This window comes from Apodemus sylvaticus, chromosome 22 (assembly GCF_947179515.1).
Source record: "Apodemus sylvaticus chromosome 22, mApoSyl1.1, whole genome shotgun sequence".
Classification (NCBI taxonomy): Eukaryota; Metazoa; Chordata; class Mammalia; order Rodentia; family Muridae; genus Apodemus; species Apodemus sylvaticus.
The window spans coordinates 46,110,869-46,129,129 of NC_067493.1; the positions used below are offsets into that span (position 1 = coordinate 46,110,869).

The 18,261-nt window shown below is 49.5% G+C and overlaps 1 protein-coding gene across 1 annotated transcript; it reads right to left on the minus strand.

The window, feature by feature from the left end:
- Window positions 1–1,310: 1,310 nt before the first annotated feature.
- Orai1 (ORAI calcium release-activated calcium modulator 1) lies at window positions 1,311–18,161 on the minus strand. The gene is made up of 2 exons (XM_052168308.1): window positions 17,676–18,161; window positions 1,311–5,416 (listed from the first exon to the last, which is right to left on the minus strand). Exons 1-2 carry the CDS (start codon window positions 17,979–17,981, stop codon window positions 4,808–4,810), a joined length of 915 nt encoding a protein of 304 aa, XP_052024268.1. The 5' UTR covers window positions 17,982–18,161; the 3' UTR covers window positions 1,311–4,807.
- Between the last annotated feature and the right edge of the window lie 100 nt (window positions 18,162–18,261).

Below are 18,261 nucleotides of genomic sequence, written 5' to 3' on the forward strand. Positions count from 1 at the left end.
GGGAATTTGAATTCAGGACCTCTGCTCACTCCAGTCGACCCTGCTTGTTCTGGTCTAAAGATTTATTTATTTATTTTGTTTTTGTTTTGTTTTGTTTTTATTTGGTTTCTGCAGAAGCAGGAAAGTGGCTCGACATGTGAGCAGTATCCAGGCTCCTCTGGGAAGCAGAGGTTGTATCTAGGGCCCGGTTGTATATAGTGTCTATCAGAGGATGGTCCTGGTGTATAAGATGCTGGGATGTGGGATGGAGGGGAAGTGATGGGAGCAGAATGAATATTAGACCCCTAAACGACATTAATGGGCTAGGGATACAGCAGTGGAGGATGTTGCTTACTATGTGAGATGTACCATAGATTTGAGTCTCAGCACCGTCAGGAAGAAAGCAAACAAAATCAGTTTATATCGGAGTTCTGGGACAGACAGATACCTCAAAGTCAAGGCCTGTGGGAGTCAGGTAATTTTGTTAAATTATATTTACTGTGTGTAACTGTGTGTGTGGAAGTGTCATGTTGCACGTGTGGCAGACAGAGGACAACTAGTAACTGACCCCCTCTACCTATCATGCAGGTTCTGGGAAACCCAAGTGGTGTGTCAAACTTTGGGTGTAGCCCTGATTGTCCTGGAACGGACTCTGTAAAACATGCTGGCTTTGAACTCAGAGATCTGCCTGTGTCCCGAGTGCCGGGTTTATCTATTTAGAAAGTATGGACTATCACCACCAGGCTTTGGGTCAGGTTCCTTTATCTGCTGAGCCATCTTGATTGTTGAAGGGAAGTAGTTCAGAGTGGCCTGGTGTGAGACGGAGGGAGTGGTGGGAAGTGTAGCAAAGATAGACTCTAGGTCACGGTACCTTACTGCTCACTGGAGGTCTGCATGGTAGGCCTAGTGCTCCGGGAACTTTCCACTCTTGCAACGATGCCAGAATCCTCCCAGGGAAGTCTTTGGAGGTCCTGGACTCTGAGCCACCTTGCAGGTTTAAGCCCTAGCAAGTTAGTAGTGAGAGTTAATCTTCACTGTCAACCTGACTGGATAAGGAAAAGCCTTGGGGATTAATAAAGCACCTCTGGGGACCTTTTGAGCATTTCCAAAGGCGATTAGCTCACAAGGTCTCTGACCTAATCGATGGCAGGGAGTCATTCCTCTGTGGCTCCCAGGATAGCATTATTGGAAAGTGATGATACATGTGGGGGGGGGGGCCGCGGGCGCAGAGCTTGGCGGGGAGGTCACAGCTGCCATGGTGACATCCTTTTGGTCCCCCCCCCCCCCCACCATTTCCCCTCCATCATGAAGAAGTAACATCTCTGAGACCATTAACCAAGATAAATCGTTTTTGGTTTGTTTGTTTGTGCCTATCTGGTTACGTGACACAGAGGTGTACTACCTTAACTTTCCTGAGCAGCAACTTTTGTCTGCTGCACAGTGATGATTAACTTTCTGAGAAGGGGAGGATTGGACGAGCATTACAGTACTTAGAGCATCCCCCCAACACACACACACAAATAGCTAACTAGTCCTATTTTGTTTCAGTTGGATTGATAAACCCTCAGAGGGTATTCCTACTGAAATGCACAATCTGATTATAACCAGGAAAAAAACATAAAAAAAACCCAAAAAACCCAAAAAAAAACCTTAAGAGAAAGTAAACCCCAAGGCATTCTGTAAAACCATAGGTCTGATTGCTTTAGGAAAAAAAATGTTAATATCTGGGCTGGACAGACGGCTCAAGATGGCTCAGAGATAAAAGCACCGCTGCTCCCACAGAAGAGCCTAGCCTTGTTTCCAGCATCTACATGGTAGCTAACTGCTACCTGTCAGTCCAGTTCTCAGGTGATGTGACACCCTCTTCTGTCCATCAGAGGCACCTGGCATGCTCGTGATACACATACATACATACATACATACATACATACATACATACATGCAGACACTCATACACATTTAAAAAAAATGATGATGGGCTGGGGGTGGCAGCTGAGAGCCTGGGCAGCACTCCCATGGCTCTGAACTTGTGCCCTAGTTCTGCAAGACCCCTGGCATGGGGGTATATACCAGCAAGCCCACAACTTGGGAGTTGGAGGAGTCTTAGTTCAAGGTAATCCACTGCACAGTGAGTTCAAGGCTAGCCTGGGCTATATTCAGCTCTCTTAATAAAACCTCCCAAGGCTCAGTTATTTGAAAAGACAAAAGCCATGCGATGGGTCCGAATAAGAGGAGACAACTGGTGACTACAAATGGAATGGAGGGAAAGGGGCATTCCTAGGGCAAGTAGGAATCTGAGTTATCAGGTGGTAAATGCAATATACAAAATTCAATTTCCTAAATTTGGGGTATCGATCTAGACAGCACAGAGTCCTTGCCTAGCATAGAAGTGCCTTTGATTTCACTCCTAGCACCCAATAAAGACATGCAGCATCACTGTTAATTCCAACATGTGGGAGGTGGATGTTCCTGGAAGACCAAGGCACAGCCTGGGCTACAAAAAAAAAAAAAAAATCCTGTTCTCAGGAATGGTAATATCCTTGGTTTCAGAAGGTCCCGTTTAAGCTGACAAGGATTATCTGTGTGTTGGTGCCAGCACACATCATGTGTGCACTGCCCAATGAAGCCAGAAAAGGCTGTTGGGTCCCCTGAAGCTGGAATTATACGCTGCCCTATGTGGACACTGGAAACTGAATTCAGGTCTTCTCAAAAAGCAGCAAACACTCTTAACCACTGAACACTTTGATCTCAAGTCATAGAAAGGATTTTTATGTATATATGTATATACACTACATGTGTGCAGTTCCCTCTGAGGCCAGAAGGTGGCAACGGATACCCTGGAACTGGAGTAATGGAGTTTGAGTGCCTGATGCCAACACTCAAAACTGAACTTAGCAGTATGTGTTCTTAACCACTGAGCCACCTCGCCAGCCGCAATATAGCATTCTTTTAAAATATTTATTATGTATATGGCAGTCTCCTACATGTATGCCTAAAGACCAGAAGAAGGCCCTAGATCCCATTACAGATGGCTGTGAGCCACCATGTGGTTGCTGGGAATTGAACTCAGGACCTCTGGAAGATCAGCCAGTGCTCTTAACCTCTGAGCCATCTCTCCGGCCCCCGATATAGCATTCATTAAAAAAAAATAAATGTTTTTAATGTGGCCCAGTGGTGGTGGTGGTGCACGCCTCTAATCTTAGCACTTGGGAGTGGATTTTGTAAACGTCTGAAGCCAGCCTGGTCTACAAAGTTCCAAGACAGAAAAGAATTACACAAAGAAACCCTGTTTCGAAGTCCCCCCTCCCCATCCCAAAAAAGGCAAAAAAAGCCTTTTCTGTATGTCTGTAAACCACATGCATGCCTAGTAATCATAAAGGCCAGAAGAGGCCATTGGATATTCCTGGATCTGGAGTTGCAGATGGTTGTGTGCTGCAACTGGCATATTAGGTATGAAACCTGGGTCTTGTGGAAAAGCAGCCAAATGCTCTTAAATACTGAGCCATCTCTCCTGTCCCGCAATATATGTAGTCTTTAAACTCAATGACACCTAATACAACATAATGTCTTAATCACATATAACAAAACTACTGTGACCGAAGGCTTTCAGGGACCTAACTTTGAATTTCTCCTAGAAACAGTCGTTCAGTGTGTGCACACCCGTTTCTGGTCTTCTGGCGACTTTGTAGAGTGTCACTACCTCCAAAAGAAACAACTAGGTACACATTTTAATTAGTATCCCTGAAGGTTTCTTTTGAGTAGGAATTTTCCAAGCAAAGTTTCCTGTCTTAGAGTGGAACTCCTTAGGAGAGTGCCTTGTCGAACTCCTGGGTTCCCTCCCCAGCAACAGTTTTTGTTGAGTTGTTGGACTGATCCTAGGGCTCTGACCCTGACAGGTTAGTGTTTGGTCCCTGAGCCCCTTCCAGTAGTGGTGCACACCTTTAATCCCAGCACTTGGGAGGCAGAGGCAGGTGGATTTCTGAGTTCGAGGCCAGCCTGGTCTCCAGAGTGAGTTCCAGGACAGCCAGGGCTACACAGAGAAACCCTGTCTCAAAAAACCAAACCAAGGGCTGGAGAGATGGCTCAGCGGTTAAGAGCACTGACTGTTCTTCTAAAGGTCCTGAGTTCAAATCCCAGCAACCACATGGTGGTTCATAACCATCCGTGATGAGATCTGATGCCCTCTTCTGGGGGTGTTTGAAGATAGCTACAGTGTACTTACATATAATAAATAAATCTTAAAAAAAACAAAACAACAACAACAAAAAAAAACCAAACCAAACAAACAAAAAAAAGACTTGTTTAGTGACTCACCTGACTGGACGTTCTACCAGACCCAACAAACATAGACATGAGAAAGAGGTGTCCCTTGTGAATATATTTTATGTGTACATATTAAGTGCGCATGCGCACACTCATGCACACATACACGCAGAGAGAGAGAGACCTGCGCACGCGCACACACACTTAACACACACACACTTGGCTAACAAGTAAGGATGCTTAGGACAGGACAGGAAGCATCCGGGTGGCACTGGTGCAGGGGAAGAGAAGGGACAAAGAGAGCAACTGTCCCCACTCCACCCCCCCACCCCCACCCCCGTCCTACCAGGAGGGGGGATGGGGAGCTGAAGAACAGGGAGAGCTTATTCTCACAGAAGAAAATCTCCAAGTGCCGTGATCTTTTTTTTTTTAAGCCTCGTCCTTCCACACTCTGCCCTGGTGAAGCCAGCCGCCTGCACAGGCCGTCCTCCAGACTGGGCCAGGACAAGGTCATGGGGAAGGGCATAAGGCCAAGGCCTCAAAGGGCCAGTGGGAAGGTGTGGGCTTAGGCATAGTGGGTGCCCGGTGTGAGAGAATGGTCCCCTCTGTGGTCCAGCTGGTCCTGCAAGCGGGCAAACTCGGCCAGCTCGTTGAGCTCCTGGAACTGTCGGTCCGTCTTATGGCTGACCAGCGAGCGATAGAAGTGAACGGCAAAGACGATGAAAACCAGGCCGCAGGGAACCATGATGGCCGTGGAGGCGATGGCTGCCGCCTCACCCGGGGTGATGCCGCCGCCGCTGTCGCTGTGGTTGGCGATGACGGCTGGTTGTGCCGGAGGCTTGGTGGGGCTTGGCTGGCCCGCTTGCCTCTTGAGCGGTAAGAACTTGACCCAGCAGAGCAGCACCACTTCCGCCAGGAAAAGCAGCGTCCCGATGACCGTCGAGAAGGCCCAGGCCAGCTCGATGTGGCGGTGCATGCGCTCGTGGGGCGACTCTTTGACGGAGTTGAGGTTGTGCACGTTGCTCACGGCCTCGATGTTGGGCAGGATGCAGGTGCTGATCATGAGGGCGAACAGGTGCACGGCCACCAGCACCGTGGTGCAGGCGCTGAAGACAATGAGCAGCCCCGGCGGGTAGTCGTGGTCTGTATCCAACTGGACTTCCACCATCGCTACCTATGGGAGGGGAACAGGGACGTGAACAGCTCGCTCAAATCCTATCGGTCATTTAGGCCTCAGTCTCAGTTCCTGGGAATGCTAAAGCCCACCCTCTCCGGCTCATGAAGTCACAAAACAGTATTGATGAGGAAAGCAAGCGCTGTGTGTCCTTAGAAAGTTAGTGTCTCCCGGCCTCACCACATACAGAAAATAGGTTTGACCCATTCACAGAATTATTTTAACGAATGAGTAAAAAAATAAGTTCTCGGTATATAGTAAATAACTCTCAGTTGGGAACACTGTCAATCATAACAGTGAACGCAGGTAAAGTATATTATACACACTATATGTTTTTTTTTTCTGCCAGACAGTCTCTCTGTGTAGCCTTCCCTGGACATCCTGGAACTTGCTCTGTAGACCAGACTGGCCTTAAACTCAGAGATCTGCCTGCCTTTGCCTTGGGAGGCAGTTTTCTTTCTTTCTCTACTTCGTGGGTCCTAGGAATCAAACTCAGAATGCCAATTTTGGCAGTAGGCACCTTCGCCTGCTTACCTACCTCTCCTGGGCAAGAAAAAATTTAAATACATTAATTTTTTTTTTAAATTCAACTATCAACTGGTGGTGGTACAGGCCTTTAATGCCAGCACTCAAGAGGAAAGGCAGGTGGATCTCTGAGTTCCAGGCCAGTCAGGTCTTTAGAGCAAGTTCCGGGACAGCCAGGACTACATAGGGCTATCCCTACCTACACTCTCAAACCTACACAGGACTCAATTTCCTGTCCCACTATGAGGACAAGGAATAGGTTGGAGAAGTGAAGACCTTGCCACGTCACATCCAGGTCCATTCTGAGAACAGAGTACACAGGCCAACAGGGAACCGCGAGAGGATTCTCAGAACAGACAGGCCCAACCCATTGCCTGTATCTTGGCTGGCGAGGCGCCAGCCAGCCCCATGGCATCTCCTCCTCAGGCCCCCAGAGCTCACTGGCTGCTCCCCAGTTCCTGGAGACTTGAGGATTTGGGGTCACCGGGGGCATAATCAGGACCTGCCACCTGCTCTTTACACTTGGGTCTCGCAAATAAATCACCCTCATGCAAAGGAGCCGCCGACTCATCAGATTTCCACCAGGAGCAGCAGGCAATTGGGGACATTGCCAGGGTCTCCCTTCCCGTGTGGGCTGAAGGGTCAAGGGCAGCAAAGAAAATGACATTAGCATCAAGGGAGGCTGGGGATTGTACCTAGGTGGATAGAACGCTTACCTCCCATGCACGAAGCCCTCTATCAAATACCTGCTGCGTGGAGCCACAGTAAAAATGGGTTTTATCACCGCTCAGTTTAAAACCTTCACTCCCATCTCAGGCTACGTGACATTCTCCAGTTCTTTCCCTCCTCCTCCCGATAGGCAGGCTCAGATGGAGAGAAGCAGGTCAATAGTAGAACTGGTTCTCAAGCCAGAGCCATTCCAAGTCTCACTCTAGAGCTTTGGTCCAGACCCAATACTCTCCATTAGATGGACCGGTGATTCCAGAGAGCAGAGACAGAGCCCAAGAGTCTGGGGAAAGGAGCCTGCATTCAAACAGCCCAGTGGGTCAATACATCCCTAAGCCTTCTCAGAACATTTCAACCGTGTTTCAAGGCCTTTGCCTAAGAACTGCCAGGGCCACCAAGAGTGAGGATGGCTTCAGGCTGAGAATTTACAAAATGCTTCAAGTTCATGTAAATTTGGAGCACTGCCATGAGAATTTTGACGGTTGTTTAAGATTCCCTGGTGGACTAACGCCAACCCTGACAAGTCTTCTGAGCCCATGCGGGCAAGGGGGCTGGGCAACTCAGCACATGCGGGTCGGGTGAGGGACACTGGACAGCAAAGGCAAGGCACATCGGACGCACTCCCCTCCCCCCCAACCTGGAGAAGCTGGGTACCTCAGCAACAGCACCTCCGGCTTCTTCCCCACCCCCACACTTCTTCCTGTTTTGGCTTTCTATCCCAGAACATGAAACCTGAGAATTGACAAGGCAGAGAGAGCTTGGTGGAACTGCCCCTGGTCCACTTGCTTATACCCACTGGGGTGGAGGCCAGGGTGCAGGGCTGGTCTGTCTGTCTGTCGGATGCTGGGGGTGTTTATGGCTGGGTTTGCATACATCCCCGCATCCCAGTGACCTCCAAGTGACATACTGTCCCCTTCGTAGAACTTTTAAACACACAGAGCCACAACACAAAGCTGAACGGAAAACCTGTGCCTCACCTTACAAAGCTGGTGACCCCCTAGGCAAGTATTTAAAATTACCAATACCCCAGTCTTTGCATAAGATTTTTCCATAAAAGTGGAAGTCTGCTTATGATGGTTATGAAGTTTCAGAGTTAATGAACATGAAATGCTCTTTAAACATAACCGGGCACATGACCTTTAGAGTATTGATTCTTTTTTGTCTGTTTTTGGTTTTTCAAGATAGGGTTCCTCTGTGTAGCCCTGACTGTCCTGGAACTCACTGTGTAGACCAGGCTGGCCTCTAACCTGCCTGCTTCTGCTTCCTGAGTGCTGGGATCAAAAGGTATGTGTCACCACTGCCCACCCAGCACAATGATTATTATTAGTGATTTTCATTAATGGGGGCAGAGGCTGTAGCTCAGCAGAGGCACGCTAGCCTAGTGTGGCGAGGGCCTTGGGTCCCATGCACACACACACACACACACACACACACACACAGATACTTGTTCACTCACTACTCACTTTCAAATAAGGAAACCGAGTCTCAGAAATGAGGTTGATTATAGGACGGGAGCTACCCTGCTCTAGGGTAGTGTTGAGGAGCTCACAGCCACTCTAAAGCCTGTGTATAACGGTGTGGTTCTTCACATGGTGGCCGGTCGAGGTTAAATGAGGTTTGGATGTGTAAATGTTTAGCACAGAGTCAGCCACTGGAGAAGCTCAATAAATCTTAGTTAAAAAGAAAAACAAGGAGCTCGGAGTGGAGAAGAAATGGTAACCTCCCCAGGCCTGAATGTTCTTCCTCATTCAGGGCCCCCAGGCCTGCACGCTCTTCCTCATTCAGGCCTTACAGGTCCTTCTGAGGCAACGCTAGCTCCCAACGTGGCCCTGGGGGCAAGCACTCCACCCAAGACCTGGCCAAGTGAGCATCTCTGCAGGACAGTATCACTAGGACCACTAAACCCAGCTGAGGCGCACACACGGTTTGGGTATCCTCACGTCCTTGGGCTGAAGGAAGGCTGAGTTCTCCGTGGAAGAGGAAGAACCTGCTGCTATGCTCCGGAAGAAACGCTATTACCCTCATCTACCATTCCTGGAAGTCCAACCACACAGGCCGGCTGTATGCACCACTGCCCCAGATAAGACCAAGTGCGGGGCCACAGGGCTGCATACAAGAAATGCTGGCCAGCTTGGTGGTGCTAACCCTTTAGTCCTCATACTAAGGAGGCAGAGGCAGGAGGATCTCTGAGTTGAAGGTCACCCTGGTCTACAGAATGGCTTCTAGGCCAGCCAAGGCTACACAAAGAAACCCTGTCTTAAAAAACTTAACAAAGGAAAAAAAAAAAAGATTCTGAACAAGAAGCAAGGGGTGGCTGGTATCATCATGAATCCTGATTCACAGGCATTAGGGGTCTTCTTCCAGAATGATTCCCATCAGGGATGGATCTGTCCCGCAGAGTGGGAAGAGTGACGTGTGGGGAGCCCTGGAAGAATCTAGCAGCTGACATGCAGGGCCCCAGCCATGTCCCAGAGATCGTATCAGATTAGATTGCATGCAGATTCACAAGGTAAATATAGCTGGGAGCAGGACTCTTAGACCAAAATAAACAGCTCCCAGCCAGCCAGCAAGCCTTCACTAACCCAGCTGTGCAGGGCCTGACAGACGGGTCAGACCATGGGCCCCAAATCACACCAGCCTACAGATCCTCATGGAGATACTGGGCATCTTAAACCTGAAGCAGAGGCTAAAGATTATTGATCTTGCTGGGCAGGGGTGGCACATGGCTCTAATCCCAACATTCAGGAGGCAGAGAGAGACAGGTAGATCTCCAGGTTGGAGGCCAGCCTGGTCTACATAGTAAGTTCAGGCCAGTCTGGTCTATAGAGTGAGTTCCAGGACAGCCACGGATACACAAAGTAACCCTGTCTGGAGAAAAAATAAAAAGAAAACAACAAAAAAAAGATTATTGATCCTGTGGAAGGCAAGCCCTGGCTGACCTGACCAGACATGTGGCCACCCCACCTAAATACCAACCACCTATACCTTCCTGTTGGATTCCATGGATACCCTGAACACCTGGATCCCGGTGATCCTGATACTTTCGAGAGAACCCCCCTCGCCCTTGCCATGCCCAACTCCTGGACCCCAGTAGGAAACACAGCTTTCTTCTTCCTGTTCACCCTTGTGAGACAGTAGACAGCTGTAGTCTCAGGTAGAACCCCAAGCTTCAGTCACATGGGTTTCACTGAGTTGTCTGGATTTGCTAACTCCATTCCAAATACAGACCATCTTGTAAGAGAGATCTGAATCCAGTCCGGTGGTTTGCAGATTCTCTGGACCATGGCAGTCCAGTACTCCAAATGTTTCTAAAAATAGATATGCACTCTTTTATGAAACAAACAAAAGTGTCGCTAAACACCACGTATTCTTGAAGACTGCCAATGCGGTCTATTCTTATGAGCTCGCGCTCACTACCCCTCCTCCCCCTGCAGTTTAAGTATTAAAATTTTTATTGAGAATTCCTGGGATGTTAGAAAATCAAATAATGTCCCAACCTGCCCTGGGCCAATAGAGGGAAGAAGCCAGCTTTCTTAAAGGGTTGGTCTTCAGCCTTCCTTAATCCAAGAGGGTAGATGCAGAGGAATCGCCAAGTGATATTTGCGTCAGGGTAGGGTGTGCTGATCCTCTAGCTGGCTTCTCAAAAACTGAAGGAGAGGGCTGGAGAGACAGCTCAGTGGTTAAAAGCACTGACTGCTCTTCTGAAGGTCCTGAGTTCAAATCCCAGCAACCACATGGTGGCTCACAACCATCTGTAATGAGATCTGATGCCCTCTTCTGGTGTGTCTGAAGACAGCTAGTGTGCTTAAATATAATGAATAAATAAATCTTAAAAAAAAAAAAACCTGAAGGAGAGATACCTCTACTTTGCTATATAGACTGGCCTTAAACTCACTGAGATCCACTTGTCTTGCCTCCTGAGTGCTAGGATTAAAGGTGTGTATCCCAATCCCCAAATTTATTTCTGTTGATGAGTTGTCTCTTCCTGAGTAAAGGTTTGATCCTGCAGACTGAGCACCATGGGGTCCTCGACTTTTTTTGTTTGTTTGTTTGTTTGTTTTTTGAGACAGAGTTTCTCTCTGTAGCCCTGGCTGTCCTGGAACTCACTCTGTAGACCAGGCTGGCCTGGAACTCAGAAATCCACCTGCCTCTGCCTCCCAAGTGCTGGGATTAAAGGCGTGCAGTACCACTGCCCAGCTCTTTTTGTTTTTTTGACAGAGACTCATCTGGTGGTTCATTCCGCCTCTCATCACGTCTTTAATTTGTTGACTTGGTTTTTAATTTTTAGATTTACTTATTTTATGTGCATTTTACCTGAACATATGCTATGTATATGCCTAGTGGCCTCAGAGGTCAAAAGAGGGTGTTGGACCCCTAGAACATAATGGATGGCTGTAAGCAGCCACGTGGGTGTTGGAATTCAAAGCAGGTCCCCTCTATAAAAACATTGTGTCATGTTTTGAATATGCATGGTCCAGGGAGTGGCACTATTAGGTGTGGCCTTGTTGGAGTAGGTGTGGCCTTGTTGGAGTGGGTGTGTCACTGTGGGTGTGGGCTTAAGACCCTCATCCTAGCTGCCAGGAAGCCAGTATTCTGCTAGCAGCCTTCAGATGAAGATGTAGAACTCTCAGCTCCTCCTATACCATGCCTGCCTGGATGCTGCCATGCTCTCGACTTGATGATAATGGACTGATCCTCTGAACCTGTAAGCCGGCCCCAACGAAATGTCGTCCTTATAAGAGTCGCCTTCGTCATGGTGTCTGTGCACAGCAGTGAAACCCTAAGACAAGCACCAAGTGTATTTCATTACTGAGCCACGTCTCCGGCACCCATTCTCAGTTGTTTCTGAGACAGGAGCTTGCTGTGCAGCTCCGGCGGGCTTTGAACTCATGGCCTTCCTGTCTCAGCTTCCCGTGGACAACCTTAGCCCTTTCCTTTTCCTTTCTGGTGCTAGGATTCAAACCAGAGGCTTTGTGCATGGTCTGCAGCTGAGCTAAACCCCCAAGCATCCCTATAGCTTTTCTGCTGTGTCAAGGACATTCAGAAAAACAAGAATTGTTTTTTTCTTTTCTTTCTTTCCTTTCTCTCTCCTTCCCTCTCTCCTTTCTTTTCTTCCTTTCTTTTCTTTCTTTCTTTTCTTTCTTTCTTCCTTCCTTCCTTCCTTCTTTTCCTTCCTTCCTTCCTTCTTTCCTTCCTTTTTTCTTTCTTGGTTTCTTGAGACAGGGTTTCTCTGTGTAGCTCTGGCCGTCCTGGAACTCACACAACTTGCCGCTGCCTGGGCTGCTGGGATTAAAGGCATACGCGCCACTGCCTTTGCTTTAACTTTTTTATTTTTTATTTTTAGGTATGTTCCTGATAGCACGATATGTTATTAATTGTATATATTATTTATAGAAATAACAACAGGCCCAGACATAGTGGTGCACGCCTTTAGTCCCAGCACTCGGGAAGCACAGCCAGGCAGATCTAAGAGTTAAAGGCCATCCTGGTCTACATAGTTAGATCCTGTCTCAAAACTAAACAAACAGCCAGGCGGTGGTGGTGCACCCCTGTAATCCCAGCACTCTGGGAGGCAGAGGCAGGCGAATTGTGAGTTCGAGGCCAGCCTGGTCTACAGAGTGAGTTCCAGGACAGCCAGGGCTACACAGAGAAACCCTGTCTCATGAAAAAACCAAACAAAACAAAAAAACAAAACAAAAAAACCCAAACTAAACAAACAATAGTAAGGCTGGCACCAAAGTTATTTTAGTAGAGTTTGGAGACTGACGTTTAGACCAAAGGTTGACCTACTTGGGCCCTCAGGCTATGGTCTTACGTTTGACCACACCCACTAATTTACATATCATCCAAAGCCAATAATGGAGTGTAATAGTTACCTGGAAAACCACACTGCCCAGACACACAAAGCTGGCTAACCCTACAGTGAGACAAACACTCCCCAAAGGAGATGATTAAATAACAGTCACACAAGAACCCTCTAAGGGGGAGCAGAGGGAGACTGATTTGAGCAAGGTATAATGACTGACACATGAGTGGGAGTGTCACAGTAAAAGCCATCACTGTATATAACTTAAGAGTAATTAAATCTTTATTTTATCACCAGAGGTGTCGGCAAATACCTCTGGTTCCAGCATTTGGGAGGCAGAAGCTAAGCTTGAGGCCAGCCTGGTCTGTCTTTCTGTCTGTCTGTCTCTCTCTCTTTTTCTCCTTTCCAGATTCTGATCCAGGCATGGTGGTATATGTCGACCATCCCAGCATGCAGGGAGCTGAGGCAGGAGAATTAAGGATCTGGGCTATAGAAAAATCCAATCTCAAAGAAACAAAGATCCTCTTTTAAAAAACAAAAACATCAGCACTGCTTGTGGTGCTGCCTGTCTGAAATGTCCCTTTCAAGAAGCACATTAAAAGGCCCTCAGAAGTGCTGTCAGAAAAATCAGCTGATTTGCATTTTAACCTCATAGTCCGCTTCCTTCAGACTATCCTCTACCCACTGTAGATCAATAGAGCACTGCCTTGGTAAGCCTACTTAAAAAGAGCTTTTCCTTTCCAGTCAGGGAGGGACCCATCAAGGGAAGGGCCCCTCACTGTTCCCAGGAGAGAATTCCAGAAAGTGCCACAGGCATGTGTGAAGTTTCACAGAAGGCTTCTCTGCTGAGCAGACATCAACCTCCCCTTGGGATATTCCATATACACTGGCCAGCATACAAATCTTGCATGCAGAACGAGCATCTGGCAGACTCCAAAGGCTTAGTTATCAACCAGCTCGGGGAATATTGGCAAGAGGAGGGAGAGGAGAAAAAGCTCAATAGAACTGCCGTTCTGTTAGCTGCCGTTCAGAGCCATTCAGAGCCCTAGTTTTCCTGTGTGGATCTCAAACTTTAAGAGCTAAGGTAAGGTTTAGACAAGAATGAAATGAAGGAGTCTGAGCCGACAGACACAGTAAGAGTTACGTAATAACCACTTTAACCATCTCTGTTACATTATTCACACCAAGCCTCTATCTATAATCTTCCATAGCTCCCTGCTGCCCACACAAGAGTTCAAACTTCCTAGATAGGTCTTCAACCACAGGGCTCTTGTTTAAGAACAGGTCACGCTATGTAGACAAGGCTGGTCTCAGACTCACAGAGAGCCGCTTGCCTGAGTACTGGGGCTCAGAGGTGTGAGCCACCATAGTAACTTGGGGCATGACGATTGCGACTGTTCTTGCCCGTTTGGTAGGTTCTTCTCCAGACCTCATTTCCACCATCCTCTGTGATTGGTTGGAACTGCAAGCCTTCTATTCTTCAAAAAGCAGCCCCCACGCCATGGCAACGAGCGTAAACAAGTTTCCTAGATACCTAGGCAGGTATTATAACTTACAAATACCAACCCAACAAATCCTCACGCCAACGACTGTTGTTGCTGTTGTTGTTACTACTGCTTTATGGGTGAGGGAACTGAGCACTTAACCAAGGGAGTTGAGGGACTTCTCCAAGATGGTACAACCTAAAGAAGGTTGGCTGACACCAGCACCTGGGTAGCCGCTGTCCTTGTGCCCATTTTGCTACCTGGAGCTTCAGGGCCCCATGTCCTACCCCTCTGAGGCTGCCTTTCCCATGGACACCACCCCAAGGGCTAGAACTGCTTCCCGAGCAAGTTCTCACGGCAGCATGTCCTTCAAACAGGACAACCACGCTTGGAGGAAGACGCCATGAGGACACCTCGGAAGCATTTACTGCTGTTACTAGCATGGTACAAGGGCCCCACCAACTGCAGCACTAGTGATCATTTCTGGGGATTAGTACCAAGTGGTAACGGTAGCGTCTTGCCCATCTCTGGCCACCCTGATCTCCGGGTATGTCATAAACACCCAATAATGTCGCATGACTTGAGCACTTCCTTCCAATTCATTTTCCCAGAAAGCTTAGCCAAACTTCTGAACCTGCTCTGGAACCTGGAACAAAAAGGGGCTGGCGGGCAGAAGTCGAGAAGGAAGATAATCCAAAACTAATTGATCCGGGGTTGCGGAAGGCATTTTGTTTACTCCACGGGGCTGACCTTCCCAATTATCATCTGCTTAGGCTAATGTTACAGCCTGGCTTCTATGCATGATCACTGTAGTCCTAGACAGGGACAGGGACAGGGTCAGGCTCTGGTAACCTTAGGTACAGACAGCCTAAAGCTAGGCTCTGAAGGAAACTCTTTTGTTTTCTTTCTTTTTTTTTTTTTTTTAAGATAGTGTTTCTCTGTGTAGCTCTGGCTGTTTTAGAACTTGCTCTGTAGACCAGGCTGGTCTCGAACTCAGAGATCTGCCTGCCTCTTGTCTCCTGAGTGCTGGGATTAAAGATGTGTGCTACCACCTGCCCAAGGGGGATATTCTTGGCTCCAGGGACACCGTAAGATGCACATCTAACCTAGGTTCACATTCCCTTCGTTTGGTCTCCGACATTGTATCTGCTGAGTCTCACCAGCAGACCAGATCCATCATCAGATCCTGAAATCTTTCAGCTCCCCACAGGCCCTTGCAGTGAACCCTCATCAAATCAAAGAGCGAACAGGTCCTCCCGTCTGTACACAGGAGAAAACTAACCTCAAAGACTCTTACCCCCAACTTTTACAGGCACCTGGCCTACACCCTTCCATCATGAACTTAGGATTGGCTCGATCTCCACCAAGCCTCTTGGGAGACTCTCCCTCACCCTCGATTTACGGATAAGCAGGTGACTTTGGCATTCTAGGCAGCCTGGCTAACCCTGGAGAGTAAAGCTCCTCTACTTTTCCAGGTTTGTAGGAAGGAAGCCCTCTGGGGGCAGGAAGCTGGTTGTGCTGACTCACAAGCCAAGGGAAGAGTAATCCAGGAAACTTGTCGCTCCGTTACCATGGCGTCAGGGCGGCCAGGCACCCCTTCCTCTCTTGAGGCTCACTCAAGGGCTGGGTGTCCACCGTGGGGGCAGGGCATCGGCAGACCTCAGACCATGAATACAGAGTTCTTTTTTTTGTTGTTTTGTTTTTTGAATTTGTTTTTTTTTTTTTTTTTCTGAGACAGGGTTTCTCTGTGTAGCCCTGGCTGTCCTGGAACTCACTCTGAAGACCAGGCTGGCCTCGAACTCAGAAATCCGCCTGCCTCTGGCTCCCAGAGTGCTAGGATTACAGGCGTGCGCCACCACCGCCTGGCTGAATCCAGAGTTCTTACAAGTCCAGCTTCATAGCAAGTACTTAGTTGCCCTCATGAAACTGTTGCTCAAAATTGGAGGCAGTTCTGGGACTCAACCCTTCATAGCCTGCAGAATTTAAGAGATGCCAATCTGGAGTTGAGGAGCCTACTCCACTCAGGCTGAACAAACAAGATTCCCAAGATGGTGTGGATGCACCCGTGCCCAGCTGCAGGTTTTTGCTACCCCAGCCTTCTACCTTCCTCTATGCTTTTAGTGGAGGCTCGACCTTCTGCAGAGGAGAGGGTAGCGAAGTGTCCCCTGTCTGACCCTCATCTAATCTGGGGTCTAAGAAGTTACAATTTACAAATCATACTCGAGGTGCCCCCCACCAAGCTTAAAACTTTCTCTTAGCTTCCAAAGAAACATTTCGGCTTTCTCATTCCCCTTGGTTTGGTCCCACCTGCTTCTCACTGGACACTGTGGTGTGCCCAAAGTAAGACCTAGGTGGCGGCTGACCCAAGTTCAAGAAGTCCTGTTTACCAGACTAGCTGTGTAGAACGGGCGGGTCTAGAAGTCACGGGCAATCCTCCTGCCTCTGTCTCCTGAGTACTATAATTATAGGCCACACCCAACTCTCTTTCTCCTCTTTAAAAGTCTCCTCCAACTTCTTTTTTTAAAGTCAGTTTTTAAGAATAGTTTTTTAATCAGACATTTAAGAAATCAAGGTCCAGGGAGAGAAAGAGAGAGGGATTTTTGCCTGGGGTCAGACAAGCAAGCGCAGGTGGCAGAGCTGAGAGGAGTGACTTATATCACTCCTCCTCCTGGCCTCTCCTCTCTGGCCCAGTGCACTCTAAAGCTCACAACTGTGCTGACCCACTTGTCTGCAGATGTCGGGAAGAGACCCAGACACACTCCCTTCCCAAGAAAACACATGGGTGCCAGCCACTCCCTTCCTCAAGGCCAAAGGCTTAGCTAACTCATGGGGGAGGCAGGCAGGCGTGCTGGTGAAGGGGAGGGGGGCAGACCCCACTGATGCCAGGTTGATGTCATCAAAAGATAATAACATTGTTCTGTCACTTCAGCTCCAGGCCTGGAGATTCCTGGAGTTAACTCTGGTGCCTAACCTGCAGTCTCCAGGGGCGCCTCCTGCAGAGGCTTCTTGGACTTACCTCCTTGGGACTAGAGGGGAGGAAAATATGCCTACCTCTTAATCAAGCAAGAGCCCGTTCAAGGGGAACATGTCCCACCCTCCTCCCCCACACCCAGTGACTCAGAGGCAAGTTTCAGGAGAAGAAACTGAGGGTGAGGAGTGGCTGTCAACCCCTAGGCTGAGGTGGGGGCGGAGGTGGGGGAGGCGGCGGCAAAAGTGGGTAATAGAGGTAGTGGAGTACGGGGAGGTGGAAAGTATTAGGAAATCCCCTCCAATTTTTGATAAAGTCTTGGTAATACCTTCTGGCCTTAGGTGTGTGGGAAGGCGCGGCCACAAGGTAGCTCTCATCTTCATCTCCTGACACCTGTCCTCAGTGGGCTGGACCTTTTGCGTCCTTCTTGTCCCCCTGATTACACGCAGGGCAGACTTCTTACATAGCAACTTCATGAAAGCAACATTCTTTGTAACCCTAACCTCTTTGCGGCAACAAGGTGCTTGTCTGAAAACACCTGCGCCTGGGTAGCTCTATCTCTAGTCGTCCACCTCGCCCTCACAGCTCAGCAACCTCTGGCTCCCCTCCGGCGCCTAGGACGGCATATCCCAGCTCTTCCCCTCACCCCAGGCACGCCCAGCCCGCTCCCAACTGTGGGCCCCGTCGGGGCTGCGGGCGGGAGCGGCCGAAGCAGGAAGAGGGGAGGAGGGCAGGGAGGCCCGAGCTCACCATGGCGAAGCCGGAGAGCAGAGCTGAGGTCCGGCTGGAGGCTTTGAGCTTGGCGCGGCTCAAGTAGAGTTTGCGCCAGGACAGCGCCTGCATCGAGTGCTCGTTGAGGCTCATCACCTCGGAGTAACTCTGGCCGATCCAGTCCGGGTAGCTGACGGCGGGCGGGGGCGGCAGCGGTGGGGCCCCCGAGGGCTCCCCGTCCCCGCTGCGGCGGCGGCTCCGGCGGCTGCCGCTAGTGCTGCTGCCGCCGCTCAAGGGAAGCTCGGGATTGCTGTTGCTCGGGGGCGGGGCAGGCTCGGGATGCATGGAGTACGCTGCGAAGGCGCGGCTAGCGGCGGGCGCCTGCGAAGGCTGCGGCCCCGGGGCCGCGCCGCACCTCGGCCGGCCTCCCACTCGAGCCTGTGTCCCGCAGCCGGACGCACCGGATCCGGAGGCCGAGGCGCTGGCTGCAGAACCGCTTCGCAAGTTCCAAGCGGCCGCGACCGGAGCCTGCGCGCCGACCGGCGTCCGGTCCGAAGCCCCGCACCTCCGCGAGCTCCACGATTGGCCGGCGACCCGCGGTTATTTGCATACACCACACCCACTA